This window comes from Arvicola amphibius, chromosome 3 (assembly GCF_903992535.2).
Source record: "Arvicola amphibius chromosome 3, mArvAmp1.2, whole genome shotgun sequence".
Taxonomy (NCBI): Eukaryota; Metazoa; Chordata; class Mammalia; order Rodentia; family Cricetidae; genus Arvicola; species Arvicola amphibius.
The window spans coordinates 82,443,308-82,458,564 of NC_052049.1; the positions used below are offsets into that span (position 1 = coordinate 82,443,308).

The 15,257-nt window shown below is 46.0% G+C and overlaps 1 protein-coding gene across 1 annotated transcript in view; it reads left to right on the top strand.

The window, feature by feature from the left end:
* The first annotated feature begins 1,505 nt into the window (after positions 1–1,505).
* Maml2 (mastermind like transcriptional coactivator 2) overlaps positions 1,506–15,257 on the top strand; it is a 325,881-nt gene continuing 312,129 nt past the window's right edge. Inside the window, exon 1 of the mRNA XM_038324003.1 lies at positions 1,506–3,298. Coding sequence (XP_038179931.1) covers positions 2,798–3,298 — 501 coding nt within the window. The 5' untranslated portion in view covers positions 1,506–2,797. The remainder of the gene's footprint in view (positions 3,299–15,257) is intronic.

The following is a 15,257-nucleotide window of genomic DNA, read 5'->3' on the forward strand; positions in this document are numbered from 1 at the left end:
TGAAATATTCAAGGTTCAAAACCCTTCACTTTTTATGATAGGGTGATAAATATAGTTTCTCATTTCTCCTTGTGAGTGGAGAAGAATTTGGCCTTGAAGAAGACAGGGAGAAGTATTATGTTCCCAAGAAAAGCCAGAGGTTCTATAGACTGAAAGTAATTGAGTCAAACCCAACCTAGGATACTGTAGAAGGTTTTATTTAAACAGAGCTAACATGATGGATTTCAAGAACTTCTGGGATTAGAGAGATACATTCAACTTGTCTAAGTCAATATCCCCAAATCGAAGAAGAAGAAGAAGAAGAAGAAGAAGAAGAAGAAGAAGAAGAAGAAGAAGAAGAAGAAGAAGAAGAAGAAGAAGAAGAAGAAAAACCCTGAAATCTGTGGATTCCAAGCATTCCAGATATGCCCTACCCAGCCTTGTCACTGTGCCTATCTACCTACATGTCCAACTTAACATCCCAGAACCTGTGAAAATAAAGTGGGCTGCAATCGGCCAGCCTGTGAAGGATGGATAACACTGTGTGTAAATTCATTCTCACGAGCATTAATTCACTTCCGCCCATAGCTCACGTTGGAAGCATGATCATACTTCTGAGATTCCAGAGTCTGTAAAGTGACTCCACTTCGTTTCCTGAGACCTCGGCTCCAAAAGACTTGTGAATTACGGCACTTGTGCGTCTGTTGGTCCTGACTGCAGTACCATGCCCACGTTAGTTTATTCTCTGGAATGGATAAGCACACACAGATTTGTCCAAGCTTCTCGGATACGAGCCACACAATCGGAACATAAGGAACCAAAACCTTGTTTTGTTATGAATGCTCTTGAAATCATGTGGCCTTTACGTTCCAACACGACAGCTATGGACAACACACCTTCTTGTATTAGGTGATTTTCAAAGAAAAAGATCTCTCTTTTTTTTTTTCTTTCTGGAGGTATTGGCAATATCAGTCTCACCCGACGTTTATTTATCTCTGCTGATTTGTTCATCACCTCCCAGCCCATTGCCCAAACTCACTGGCCCACATCAGTGGGTCTCTTTAGGAGACAGCCGTGGACTCTCCTCCCTGTAGCTCTTAACGCTCACTCACCAACTTCCTCACTGTGGTAATAAGCTTTTCCTCCGTGCTCACCCAGCTCTTGCTGGGGTGCCCAGTGGTGTCGTTCACAGCTTATTGAAAACCGAAAATCATATCCTCAGGGGGGCGGGCTGAGGGCCTGGAAGGGGAAAAATACACTCCCTGGCTGGGAATTTTCTTCAACATTGAGAGCTGCTCAAACCCTTGCGAGGAGACTGGGGAATTTCCCCCGTCTTCCCCCCACCGCAGCACCCAGGCTGAGGCTGAGCTGTAGAGCGAGGTGCAGTTCTGGAGGGTTTGCCTCTTCAGCCACTGGGAGGCCTCTGCACTCCGTTCCCCGGCGCCTGGCTGCGATTACTCACTGGAGCAGCGGCACCAGCCTTCCACCAGGGAGCCCGAGCTCCCGCCCTCCTCCCCCATCTGCAGCCTGCTGGCTCCCTCTCTCCCTCTGTCTCACTCTCTCTCTCCCTCTCCTATCGCAGCACAATGAAAGCCTGTGTTTCGCCGTGAGTCCGAGGAGCTGGAGCCGGTGTCAGAAAAGCGCTCGGAACAGACCTGAAAGAGAAAGGAAAATACAAGCTACTTTTTTCTTCCCCCCCCCCCCCATCTATAAAGCGAAGCATTACAAGAGATAGAGCCACATTGCCTATGGGAGTCCAGACTCTGTGAGCCACTGGCCGGGAATGGAATGTACAAAAGTGGACAGAAAAGTGGCTGGATATGACTCGGTGCAATTTGCTGGAAGTTTGTAAGTTTGACCATCGTTTGTAAATTACTCTCGGAAGACTTTGTCTCTCTTGATACTGTATTAGAATAGAACTTGGGGGTGAGGGATAAAAACGTAAGTGGGAAAGGGGAAGAAATGTGTTGGAGGAGCTTTCTCAGTAGCCAGCCACTTCAGAGTGCTTTCATTTAAAACTAAGCAACCTAAGAGGGAATCGGGATTTCTGCCGGTGATTGGATTAGCTTGAAGAAAAGAGCATGGTCCTGAAGTTCAATTACAGACATTGTTAAGACTGAAAAGCTGTCTCCTTTGGGGAGAAGACTACATTCTACCGTGCCCCCCAGGAGGACACCGGAGGGAGAGAAAGGGACGGAGAAACCAAGACAGTCTGCCTTGATTTCCTACACTTGGAACATGACTTCCGAAGCCCAGGGAAAGAGCCCCGTTGTTTGTTTTCTAACCTGAGCAGAAGTGAAGGCTGCTGGTTACAGAGACCAGGCTAGAAATGTGTTTCTCTGCAGAAACACCCCCAGAAATAATTTTCTGAAGCAACTAGGTGAGGGGGAGGCCGGGCCTCTGTTAATGACCCTTTTGATTCCTTTTGCTATGCGTTTCTGTCTCTTCCTTGATGATCCCTGAATTCTTGAACTATCCCCCAGACTTTGTGTTTACAAAGTACCTGGAGGCTCTTGTCAGCCTGGTGGGGGAGAAAAAGATCTACAACTCTCTCCAACTTCTCCTGAGCTGTCAAACACAATTAGAGTAAGTTGATCAGGGTTTGTTTCTAACTTCCCCTCTCCAATTGGTTTCTAATCTTTCTCCCCACCCTCTTGCTACTCGCTCCCCTCCCCCACACCTTCTCCACTATCTCCCCACCCTCTGAAGACCTTTATTCATGTGGCCCTGAACACTGAAACCAGCTTTGCCTGCGATACTCAGCCCCAGCCTCTTGCACCTCACCATCCCAGAGGCAGTAATCATTGTGTCCAACAAGATGGGGGACACAGCGCCCCCGCAGGCCCCCGCAGGAGGTTTGGGGGGGGCTTCTGGGGCGGGGCTCCTTGGAGGGGGCTCAGTCACCCCTAGAGTGCACAGTGCTATTGTGGAACGCCTGCGGGCTCGCATTGCTGTCTGCCGACAGCACCACCTGAGCTGTGAAGGACGCTATGAACGTGGTAGGGCCGAGAGCTCAGATCGAGAAAGGGAAAGCACTATGCAGCTTCTCAGCCTGGTCCAGCATGGCCAGGGGGCTAGGAAGGCTAACAAACATGCCAAGGCTACAGCCACAACTGCCACCACCACAGCCCCTGCACCGCCCCCTGCTGTCCCTTCTGTGGCCTCCCAGGCAGCAGCCACAGCCCCACCACCTCCACCAGACTACCACCATCACCACCAGCAGCACCGGCTGACCAGTAATGATAATGGTGGGATAAACAGAGAGCAGCAACCACCAGCTTCGACCCCCGGGGACCAGCGCAACTCGGCCCTGCTTGCGGTAAGGCACCTGGTTTTCTCCTATGATTGTGGCTTTGGTCCTGTGGCCTCTCGCGAAGTTGATGGTTGTCTTGGCATCATGTGGAATGAATGGCCATGAAGATGGCCAAGACATCAGTCTCTCAAAGGCAGCAGGATGTGCGTATGTGGTTGTAAGCTCTTACTATTAGTCACTGGTGCCCATTGCCATTACCTAGTAAGGGTGTCCCTTACTAGATAAGAGCCTGGGTTCTCCAGAGGCTCGAAGGGTCCACAGTTTGTGAAAGTAGAACTTACAGCTGAGAAACCCTCGAGAACCCTCCGGGTCAGGCCCAGCAAGACATTCTTAACTTAGCTCAGTTGATCTGTTCACTTTGCCCCATCGTTCATCCCCTCTGAAGGGCCCTGTCTGTAACTGACATCCCATCACAGAATGTCCCCATAGTAAGAAACAAGGGGGAACTCTCAGACACACTACTGCAGGAATGCTCGGTATGAGAACTACCAGGATCATTGTAGGCTCCTCAGCCCAGGCCCAATCCAGTCTTTTTTTTTTCTGGACCCTCCAATAAAGCAGCATTATCTCCCAGAACTCCCAGAAGGCCCTGAGAGCTTTTTTCTATGGTTCTAGGAACCACCTTGTCCTCAGTTCCTCCTGGTGACGACACATTGGGTCCAAGAGCCTGAGTAATTTTCTGCCTGGAAGTGCTTCCTCAGAGGCAGAGCAACACCCCACCCAGAGGGAAAAGCCTTGAGTCATTGGTTCTCGGTTGTCAGTCTTGGTCAGGTGACCCACTGCCTGTGGTATTCTGACTTCCCCCAAACTGCTCTGCCATTAGTGTTTCAGTCAAAGTTGGATCCCAGTCCTGCTCCCCACAGGCTCCTCCCACTGGGCCCCTGAAGCCCTGTGACCGGTGGGACAACTATAGTCTAAACCCAGCCTGATGGAAGGCAGAGGCGGGAAGCAGCCATGGGAGCCTAAGGAAGGATGGTGCTAAGGAGCTCCTGAGGGAGGAGGGGGCCTGTTCCAGCCGGTAGCTACTTCTTCCTGGCTGCTGGCCCCTTTCTCTTCATCTGTGGTGATTCCCATGGTTCCTGGAAAACTCTGGGGACTGAGACACTGCTCTTCCCCCACAAGGCACACATTTTTCTTGGTTTGCTTAGAGCTGTGATTCTGTCCCCCCCCCCACAAGGTCCAGATGAAAGCTAACTAACTACCCATAATTACACTGGCCTGTGCTTTATCCTTGAGTGAAATTATTCAGTTTAATATTGGACTTTACAGGCCTATATTCCTCTCTCTTCCACCTGTTCCATCCCCACTTCTCCCTGGAATTCCCAGCGAAAGGAAGTTTGTCTCCTGAAAGAGAGATCCTGGGGAGAAGGAAGAGGGGGAGAAGAATGAGGTTTGTGTGCATGTGCGTGTCACCAGCATCTGCGGCCAAAAGTAACTAAATGCCTTGATTGTCCCCAGTAAATTTATAATCTGTCTGCAAGCCTCCCAATAATGCGGCTTTGTGTGCTTCAGAGTCTCCTGGCAAGTGCTTCTGGGGTGATCCTGAGAGCGAGGCACCCAGGCCAGCCCCAGAGGGAAAGACTGATCCCTGCTCTGGGTGCCAAGCCTAGGGAGAAGCCCACAGGGCCGGCTTGTCTTGTGGCGCTCCCTCCCTGCCTCAGCAAGGCAGGCAGCATGTCCCCTGCAGCCCTCTTTGGTTTTGTTTCTGTCCAGTTGGGAGGGAAGTTGATGTGGCTCCCTTCTGCTGGAGTGTCACAGGACCCAAAATGAAACCAACTTTAGGGGGCATTGCCTCAGATGTAAAACAAGGCAGGCAATGATGCCTGGCCTGTCTCTGCTAGACTGTCTGCAGCTGCAAAAGCTGAAGGTGTTTGCTCTGCCGCCCCTTTCTCTGGGACTCTCTTTTCTCTCTCCCGCCCACCAAGCACCTCCTAAAATAGCCCCTTGCTGGAACACCCTCTGTGAGTGTGAGGATGAAGCCCCAGGGGTTTGGTGTGAGTTAGGAAAGAAAGGCAACAGCTCAGGCCACATGCTCACTCCTCTTTGAGAGTGGCTGCTCTGATACTCTTTCAGTTATTGGGAATTCCCTCTGTTTTAGTGTCTACATTTGGTGCTTTGTTCCTTTGAATGTTACTTGGGTCTTTGAGGCAAATTCTGTAGGAAGCTGCTGTCACTGGATGGGGAGAGGCCTGAGCATTCAGGAGTCTCATCTAGAGGTCTCCCTTGGCTTGGGCATCTCTTGTGTTCAGAGACAATGTTCAAAATTTTAAAGGGCCTCTGCTGAGAATGCATGTCAGAATTTTTCCTTAGTTTGATTGTCTATGTCCTTAGACAGATTTCTGTAGTCTAGATGTGTTGAGTGTAAGACTCTGATGTTCATTTGTGTGCTTTAAGTGCCCATAAATGCCCTTTGGAGGAAGGAAAAGTATTGATCATCTGAAATCAAATATGTGCGATGCGTCCTGGTGAAGTTCGGTAACCAGCATGTGACATGTGCCAATGCCTTGGGCATTGTCAGTACTACCTGCCAAATGAAGGTGAACAGATGCTTTCTGTTTCGTGGGATAACATTGTCTGTGAGGGATGTTCTATGGCAAAGACTATATACTGCCTGGGCTCTTTAATAGCTTGAGTTTGAAGAACAATGCAAGAATAACCTCTAAGTCAGTTCTAATTCTGTCCACTTGAGAGCTTAATTCTGCTGTCCTTACTCAGCCAGTTTCTTCATTTAGCTCCAGTGGAGGGGAAGCCCCACTTGTGCAGAGACTGCGAACCCAAAGCCTCATAGAAAGGTTGAGGTTGTAGGATTCTAAGGAAACTGACCTTTTTAGCCACTCAGAGAAGACTTTAGCCACTAAATCATTTTCTGCTTTCGTATGTTTGACTCTTTGAATGAGATGTAAAATCTCAATAACCGCTGGTGCATGGAGCGGTTCAGTTGACACATACGTGAAAATTATATTTTTTCCCACTTGTGTGAGACACGCTCTCTTCCTGTGCCACAGACTAATTAGGTAGATAACTGGTACCAGGCCATCTTCAGTCTCAGACTTTACCTTCTCTCTAATGTGCTGTGGAGGGATGAACACAGACGAGACCTGGAGTTTGTCTTGGTTTGGGGCCTGCTTGATCGGCAGCCTGCTGGATGGCTGGGAACAAGGCACTGAACGCTCATCTGTCAAGCAGAGATCAGTTCCTGTGGGAAAACACTGTCATTAGTGAGTGTTTGGGGGAGAAGGGAAAGAAGACAGAAGCTCCACAATGCTGTTGCTGAGCTCCTAGCATCAAGGGGGAATACTGGCTCCTCCACGCTTTAGAGAGATCCACTCAGCTTTCGCTTGTCTTTTTTAAGTGGTAAAATAGCTTGTATTGTAAACAGAGGGATTGGGCTTGCAAAACCAGGGCTGTCAAGATAAAACCAAAATAGCTGTATATTTAAGTATCTCCAAAGTCCTAGAGAACACTCCTCAAAGTGGGCTATGATGTGAAGTCTTATGTGTCTTTCAAGAGTGTCCTTTATACATCTGCATGGGCCCTAGAAGCCTTGGCAAGGTGTGTCCCCAGAGTGTCTAAGGGGCATTAGAAAAGTTGTTTACAAAAATGATATGGGAAAGTTAAATATTTTGCCAACAGCATTCTAAAATGCCAGTTCTTAGTTTCAGAAAGCCAAACCAGTTAAGCCAAACAAGTTAAATGATCGCCAAGTTCCCAGGTGTTTTCTGAGTTTCTGATTAACCAGCTCCGAATTTGAGAGCTGCCCAAAGCGTGGCGGGCAGGTCTGGAAGTCCGAGACTGGATGTCTACATGACAAATCTCCTCTCAGGGACTCTGAGTGGACTGTTTACATTATTTATTTATGCTGCAATCATCTCCTTACAAGCAGACCTATTTTATTTTGCTTCTCCAGAACAAAGTAATAAAGGAGAATTCTCAGCTACCCAGGGCCTTTCCACCTCATTCAAGGAAGTGTAAGGCAAACGTTCCAGTGGAGGGTTCGCTGTGCGATGCTCTTCCAAATGTTGTCCGGAAGCTTGCACTGGCGACAGGGTGAAGGCCCACACATGCAGGTGCTCTGTGCTTTTTGTAGGAGTCATTTGCTTTCTTTGAAATAATGTTATTAAGTACTACTCATCAATATTTTTCAATCTTAAACTTTACTGTCTATGGCTTCCCTATATGTATACTCAGTTTTAATCACTACGGCATTAACCGGGGGCTTTCAGATAGTCTTAGACACAGCGATTAAATATCACTAGTGGTGCGACAATGACCGGTTGTTTTCTAAATTGTATTGTTTGCTTTGATTCTTAGCACTGTTATTTCGTTTAAGAAAAAAAAAAAAAAACCTAGTAGCAAATTTGAAAATTAAGAAATAACCACCCAGTTTTGCTCTATGTGTGCAGACCAAGCCCTTCTGAGTGGTTTCTACTGACTCCCCCTCCTTATGCCAGCCCCTTGCCTGTGTTCAACATCCACAGGCAAACAAGGCCATCCATGTTTAATGAAAACAACTCTCAATTCCTTCTCCATTTTCATGCTAATTCTCTGTGGGAGAAGAAAGGAGATGTGATATGCTACAAACACAGCTCGTGCTGTCCACAGTCCAATGGAGAAATCACCCCCTGCACAGCGAAATAACAGTAGAAGTTCCTAGCCTTCTGGATGGCCTAAAACGGACACAGAAAGTTAAAGGGAGAGGGAAGCAAATTTCTATAAAGACCCGAAGTCCTCAGGGAGCTCCTTTCCATGTTTACACCACACTCACCAAACCAGGTCGGATAGGTGATGTTTGTCCTGTGTTAGAAACAGGGACACTAATACTAAGATGGGCATGATAGCTCATGCTTGTAATTCCAGCACCCAGAGGCTAAGGCAGGAGGGTTATCACAAGTTTGAAGCCAATCTGAGCTACATAATAAATTCCAGGCTAGCCTGAGCTACAGTATGAAACTTTGTCTCTGAAGACCAACAAAAAAACAGACCAGGCAGAAGCAGAGGCCTGCAGGTTTCTGTGAGTTCAAAGCCAGCTTGGTTTGCATAGAGTGTTCCAGGCCAGTGAATACAGTGTTAAACAAAACAGCACGGTGCCAAGCACAGTAAGTAAATGAAACCGGAGTACTGTTAGTGGGTGAGGAAGAGATTCGAATCTAGGCAGGAGAAATCTTATTAAGAATATGGATCACCTCAGGCCTGAGAGGGGCGAAGACACTAAGGGTGAGGTGAGGGTGTGGCCTGCAGGCACACATGTGGAAGTTGAAGGTTTAGGGGCTAGAACAGAGAATAGTGTGGTGGGGTAAGCAGCCAGGTGGAAATGTGGGGTTGGGTTCAGACACATCCTTAAAATGCTGGTATTCTCACAAGAGCAAATCAAAAGCCCAGGTCAAATAGGGAGCCAGGAAGGAGCAGAGGAGCCCAGAGCTGTGAAGCAATAGTAATCCTTCATATACTTGAAGACAAGTATTGCCGCTCCCTCCAGCAGCCTCTTCTCAGGGCACACAGCCTAAGTGCTCGTCTACGCACTTTGCGTTCCCAAGGCTGCTCAGTGTTTTGCTGTTTACACTTCCCATTCATGGTGAGTTATATACAGCATGACATGGCCTTTGGCGCTGGGTGCAGAGGGCTTTAGAAGCGCACTGGCTAGATGGGGAAGAGAAACTGAAAGGAACCGAGCTATAGCTCCACCCCTGTCCAGACTTCTTGCCTCCAGTTGCAAGCAAGGTTTGTCCTGTTGATGTAATGAGCTCTCTTGGTGAGCAGGAGAATTCCTTCAGTATCTGAGCTGTTTTGCACCCTGGTTTGGAAATGTCTTGTCCTTTAAAAGAAACATGAGAAAAACTTTACAGAACACTGTGATTATGGATAATATTTGAAATGTGCTTGTTTCTAATACAGATAGGCAACTAATCTTTAGGCACATTAGAGTTCAACAGAAACCAGTGACCTCCAGAATACAGAGGAAAGCCACCACCACCACCACCAACCCCCCTCCCTTCCTTCCCACACTCCTCCCACCCCATCTCTCTGATTCACATCAGAAGGCTGTCCTATGTGAGCTACTCACAGCTAATGTTCTGTCCTTCTACCATCTTTGACATTTCTGCCTGTCCGTAAGGGCCCATAGAAACAATCACGACTTGAAGAGAAAAGTTTACATATACTGTAATGATCCAGGAAGGCCAGAGCCCAGCACAACCAGTCAAGACACTGAAGGAGCAGCTATGAACATGAGGCAGTCTCAGTATACACATCAGAATGTGGGCCTCGTGGTTTTTAGAGTTTGATTCAGTATTCTGAGTGTGCATATTCCAGAGCTTTACATAAATGATCAATTTGGGGCCGTCTTTTCCCCCTTAGAGCTTATTAGAGGTGCATGGATGGAAATCAAATGTTGAAATTGGATTACCAAAGGAGGTAAATTAGCAGAGCAATTAAAAAGAGTAAGTCTGGGATCTGGGATAAATGACCAGGTTTAAGTCAGCACTCAACCATGTAATAGCCGTGTCTTCCAGGTGAAGTCAGTTAAATTCCCCTGCCTCCATTTCCTTAGAAATGATGATGGTAGAACTAAGTTCCTACAATTTTTCACTAAATGAACCAAATGCCTAGCACCGTGTAGATGCTCAGTGAACTATAGTTCACGTGAGAAATGAACAACCTAGCCTGAGTTTCCCTGTCTGGAAGTACATTAGACATTCATTGCAAGGCGTGGCTTTTCTCATCAATGTTTACTGAGAAGAGTTAGTGCAGGGTTCTGTATTACTTAACTTCCCCCCCCAGTGATTTAGTTTGCTATCATCTGGGACCCATTTACATCTTGGTAGAGTATCCTTGTTGAGCTGTTGAGAACAAGATGAAACAATACGTCTTCCTATCCTATCAACAAATCCAGTCTGGAACTTGACTGGATTACCTTCATGACTGTGGACTTCTAGAATACATTCTGAACCTTCACCCTACCTGTGGAATGTGTGTTAATGAGTGAGTTATTTAAATCATCTACCAAGGTGTTGATGGCCTTTGAAGGCACTAGCCTCAACTTAACAATTAACTCAATTTTTAATTCAAATTAGCAAGTAGTTCTAAAAATAAACCCAGTCCCAGGTTAAAAGGCCCTTGCAATGGAGAACATATGCTTCTGAAAACAACAGGATCCCGTCCCCTTCCCAACCATGAGCAGTGCACGGTTACAGTCCCTTGTCCCCATGAACTTCCTGGCTGTGAATCTTTTCTTCACTCTGTGCTTCCTAAGATGTGTCTTTCTGTAAGAAACATGAAAAGGATGTTGCCAAGACTTGAGAGCAACTGTAGTGATGGCAGTTCTTAGCTAAAACAGGATTTCCTTTTAGAGAAATAACAAAGAAAAGAATGGTCGCTGCTCTTTTCTTTGGTGGATGATACTTGTACAAGGATCATGTTTGCTTATCTATCTATCTATCTATCTATCTATCTATCTATCTATCTGTCTGTCTATCTACCTATCTATCTACCTATCAATCTATCATCTATCTATCTATCTATCTATCTATCTATCTATCTATCTATCAATCATCTATCTATCTATCTATATCTATCTATCTACCTATCTATATACCTATCTATCAATCTATCATCTATCTATCTATCTATCTATCAATCATCTATCTATCTATCTGTCTATCTACCTATCTATATACCTATCTATCAATCTATCATCTATCTATCTACCTATCTATCATCTATCTATCTGTCTGTCTGTCTGTCTGTCTATCTATCTATCTATCTATCTGTCTATCTACCTATCTATATACCTATCTATCAATCTATCATCTATCATCTATCTATCTATCTATCTATCTACTTTGAATTTTTTTGCTCTTCTCTCATACATTACATCCTAACTGCAGTTTCCCCTCCCACCAGTCTTCCCAGCACCTCCTCTTCCCCCAGATCCACTGAGCCTCCTATTTCCCTTAAAAAAAAAAAAAGCAGGTCTCTCCCAGGATTATCAACTCAACACAGCAACACAATTCACAAGTTACAATAGGACTGGACAAAAACCCTCATATCAAGGCTGGACCAGGCAACCCAGCAGGACAACAAAGTCCCAAGTGCAGGCAAAAGAGACACCTCCATTCCCACTGCTAGGAGTCGCACAAGAGCACCAAGCTACCTACCTTAACTGTGTCTGCGGAGGACCTAGCTCTGACCCATGCAGACTTCATGTTTAGTCATTCCGTCTCTGAGAGCCCCTGTGAGCCCTGCTTAGCTGATTCTGCGAACCTAGTTCTCATGCTCTTGTGGTATCCTGAACATAGGATCTCACTCAAAGAATACTGTCAAAATTGTGTTCCTTCATTTGTTTGTTCCTGTGATTTAAGTTGAGATCCCAGTTCCTTTTCTCAAAGATAACGATTCTTACAAAATGTAACATCAAACTCATGGGAGTTTACTTTTGTTTTAGTCTCATTTTTTTTGTGGTGTACTTTTTCCTGAGTCCTTCTGACAGATTCCTGCGGGATACAGAACCATCAACACTGTTGCTTTCAAAGGTCTCTTCTGCCAGGAACACAACTAAGTTACATTAGTGGACCTTACCCAGCACACCAATAGCTCCCACTGTGGAGAGCCCAGGACATTGAAGGCCTTGGTCTTCAGCACCACTTTCAGGAACTCCTGATGGGGTTGAGCAGAAAGCTAATTAAAAGAAAAAAAGCCAAGGCTGGGGAGATGGCTCCATTGATTAGGTGCTCACTGCACAATGTGAAGACCTGGGTTCAAGCCCCCAGCGCTCACATGAAAAGCCCAGTGTGGTGGCCCACACTTGCACTTCTCATGCTGAGGGTGTAGAGACAGGAGAATCCCAAGGTTTCGCTGACCAGCTCTCCAGCTCACTTGGTGAGTTCCAGCGGCAAACAAGGTAGATGGCTTCTGAGGAATTACACCAGAGGCTGATCTCCACACACACATAACCTGCACACACTCGTGTGCACCCTCACAAGCACACACCCATCCAGACTCACATGAAGTTAAGGCAACAGTCTTCTAACAGACGCCAGGACACACAAGGTATTATCTCAAAGTCATGTTACCCAAGTAGGGTTAAGGGAGTGGGGTTTCGCTGAGTCAGTACATATGCATGGGGCTTTGGGGTGATGATTGTTATACTTAGGTATATCTTGTTCCTTTCTGGGGCTCTCTAGAATCCAGATCATATAACAATAAGTGTTCTTTGGATGAGCAGCTGAGAGAACAAATTTTTTATTATGGCCATAGTTCACCTAAGCGTTAAACCAGCTATGCTTTGCTTTCTAATTGCCACACTGCTCCGCGTAGCGCAGAGACAGCAAGGCATGGCTGCTGCTGTTATGCATGCAGTTGTCTTGCTGCAGCATGGGGAATGCCCAGAATGTAGACTTGAGCAGCAGCCCTCCCAACAAAGCAACAGAAGTGACAGCTTAGTAAAGTTTGGGTCGAAATCCCAAGCATTGTACCGAAGAGAGCTTTCTTTGCTGGCTTAGATTCTCTGTATGTGGATCTGTTTGCAAGCTCAGTCCCCCAGAGAGAAAGTCTGAGCTCTCTTTGTGCTAAATTAAACATTGGTTTTCTCCTTGGGAACCTGATCTTCCATAGGCCAGGCAACAATATCTTTCTGAGAGAGCCCCAGCCAAGCATTTCCCGCAGGAGCACACTGGCTGGGGAGCCTTTTCACTCGCGGTCTTCTTAGTTCGTGTGTGAGTGTAGCACAGGGCAGTTGTTTTGTCTAACTAGATCCAGAGGCCCTCGGAGCAGAGGCGCACTGTAATCCCTGGTATAAGGCTGTCGTATGCTGCTTAACATATAATAAATGAAAATGGCTAGAGAGGCAGCTAGATTATTGAGGATTACATGCTCACATGGGAAGGGGTTTCCTTACCCCATCCTCTAAATCCTGTGCTCTCAGCATGGGAGGGAATGTGTCATAAACAGAAGCCGTCTCCTTCCCGCTGTATCTCATTTCCATCCTGCCTGTCCCCCTAGAGAGCTAGTTTATGCTGCTCTAAAAATAGGCCACGCTTCCACAATTTATAGACCTGTATGAGCCTGCAGAGAGAAAACAGGCGAAACTCTCTTTTCGTAGATGAAGAAATTAAATCTCATTAAGACACAAAACAAACAAACAACAACATTAGAGCTAGGGGAAGTGCACAGGGATTTTCACAGCTGTTCGAGGCTACCCAAAGTGTCATTTATCAACATAACTTTATAAGCCTATGAGAAAGGCAATAGTAGAACTTTCACATGAACGTTAGGATTGTGTTGTAGGATGAGCATGGGTGTTAGACTCTTTCTTTAGGGAAGTTTTTAAATGATCATTCAACCTCTTCAGCATCAAATAACCCTTTCAAGTAGTACGTTCCAACTCATGAGAAGAATGGCTATTTCCTCCTTTAGATCTATGTGGCCTCCCGACTTTCTTTAACCAATTATATGTGACAAGACTAACATCAGGCTACACCTGAGGATGTCTCCACGCAGTCCTCTTGGATCCCAGAGCCACGCAACTGGACCTGCCTGGAAGCGGGCTATCCACACGCAGAGAAACCAAAGCACCCCTCCTGCAAATGGTACCACTGTCCTCATGTGACCAACCCCACCCCCATCTCAGCATAACCTGCTGGAAAACCACCCAGCATAACTACCATGCAGAACCATGAGAAATTCTGCTTGGCTGTACCTCCAGGGCCACTAAGTTTGAGGTGGTTTATAATGTCGCTAAAGTTGGCTGAAATCTGTGCTGGGAAGCAATGAACGGCAGTGAGTGCTGGTTTTAGTCATGTTCCTGAGGATACATTACTGACTATAACTGTCCGTCTTTCCAAATGTTGTGGGGTTAAACCAGACAATACTTGAGGTGGCAACACACAGTTTGCAAGCTCCTGGCACAGACCAACAGACTGATTTCCCTGCTTTTTATTTTCTCTTTTAAACCCCTTCCTTTGACACCCCACTTTTCTTTTTCATGTGTGTCCAAATTCCCCCAGCCTTCTCCAGGTGACCGTCCTTGGAAGAGCGTTTTTCCTCCTTCTGGATGACGGCCTTTCGTTCCTCTTTACTAGCAGATTGCCAGCATTCTTGTTACGCTCCAGGAGTCACATCTGCCTTCGGGAGTCTGCTCTTAAAACAGAAAGGGTTAACCTCATAAAGATGTCACCCCTTGTACTATCGTGCTGCCCTTGGGAACCTCAGAGCACATAGCAAGTATATATGGCCGGCGTAATTGCATTCGATCCTTGAGGTCACAGAAGACTTTGTGAGCTGGGACAGCATGCAGCGAGGAAACAGATTCCGTCTTTAAAAGCATTCTTATAAATTCTCACTTGCTTTTCTGTAGGAAATGGCCCTACGCTGCGTGTCCCGTTTTAGTTCCTCTCTTAACTTCACAATACATGAATAAGCAAATGAGTTGAGGGAGATATCATAGTAGACCCACAGGCTGTATATATAAATGAAACAGGAAGAGTCTAGCCTAGGAAGCAGTACTGAGGTCCTGGGATACCAGCTTGCTAGCTGTTGTGCAACTTAAGTCCTTCATTACACTAGTATTGACTTTCTTCCTGTTCTTTTTCTTCTTTTCAATGATCATCATCATCATCACCATCACCATCATTTTAAAACAAGAAAAACCTGTTGAGTGGCTTGGGTCACCACTGAAGTCTTTTTTGTTATGATATACTTTTTAATACTTCTCCCATATGTGGCTTTTATTTCTTAGACATTAGTATCTCTATAAGTAAAACTATTGAGAAATAACAAAAAAAGTTAATAAAGATGGGTATGATTTTTTTAAAAAAAGGGATTGGTAAAGAGAGTCTAAAGTAGCTTTTGTCACAAGTTACGGTCATATCAGAAGGGGCAGAGGGCAGAAGTATTCATTTATTAGTACCTGGGGGCAGGGGTAGACAGCATAAGAAACAAGGTAATGGGAGTAGAGCTTTATTTAATTTGC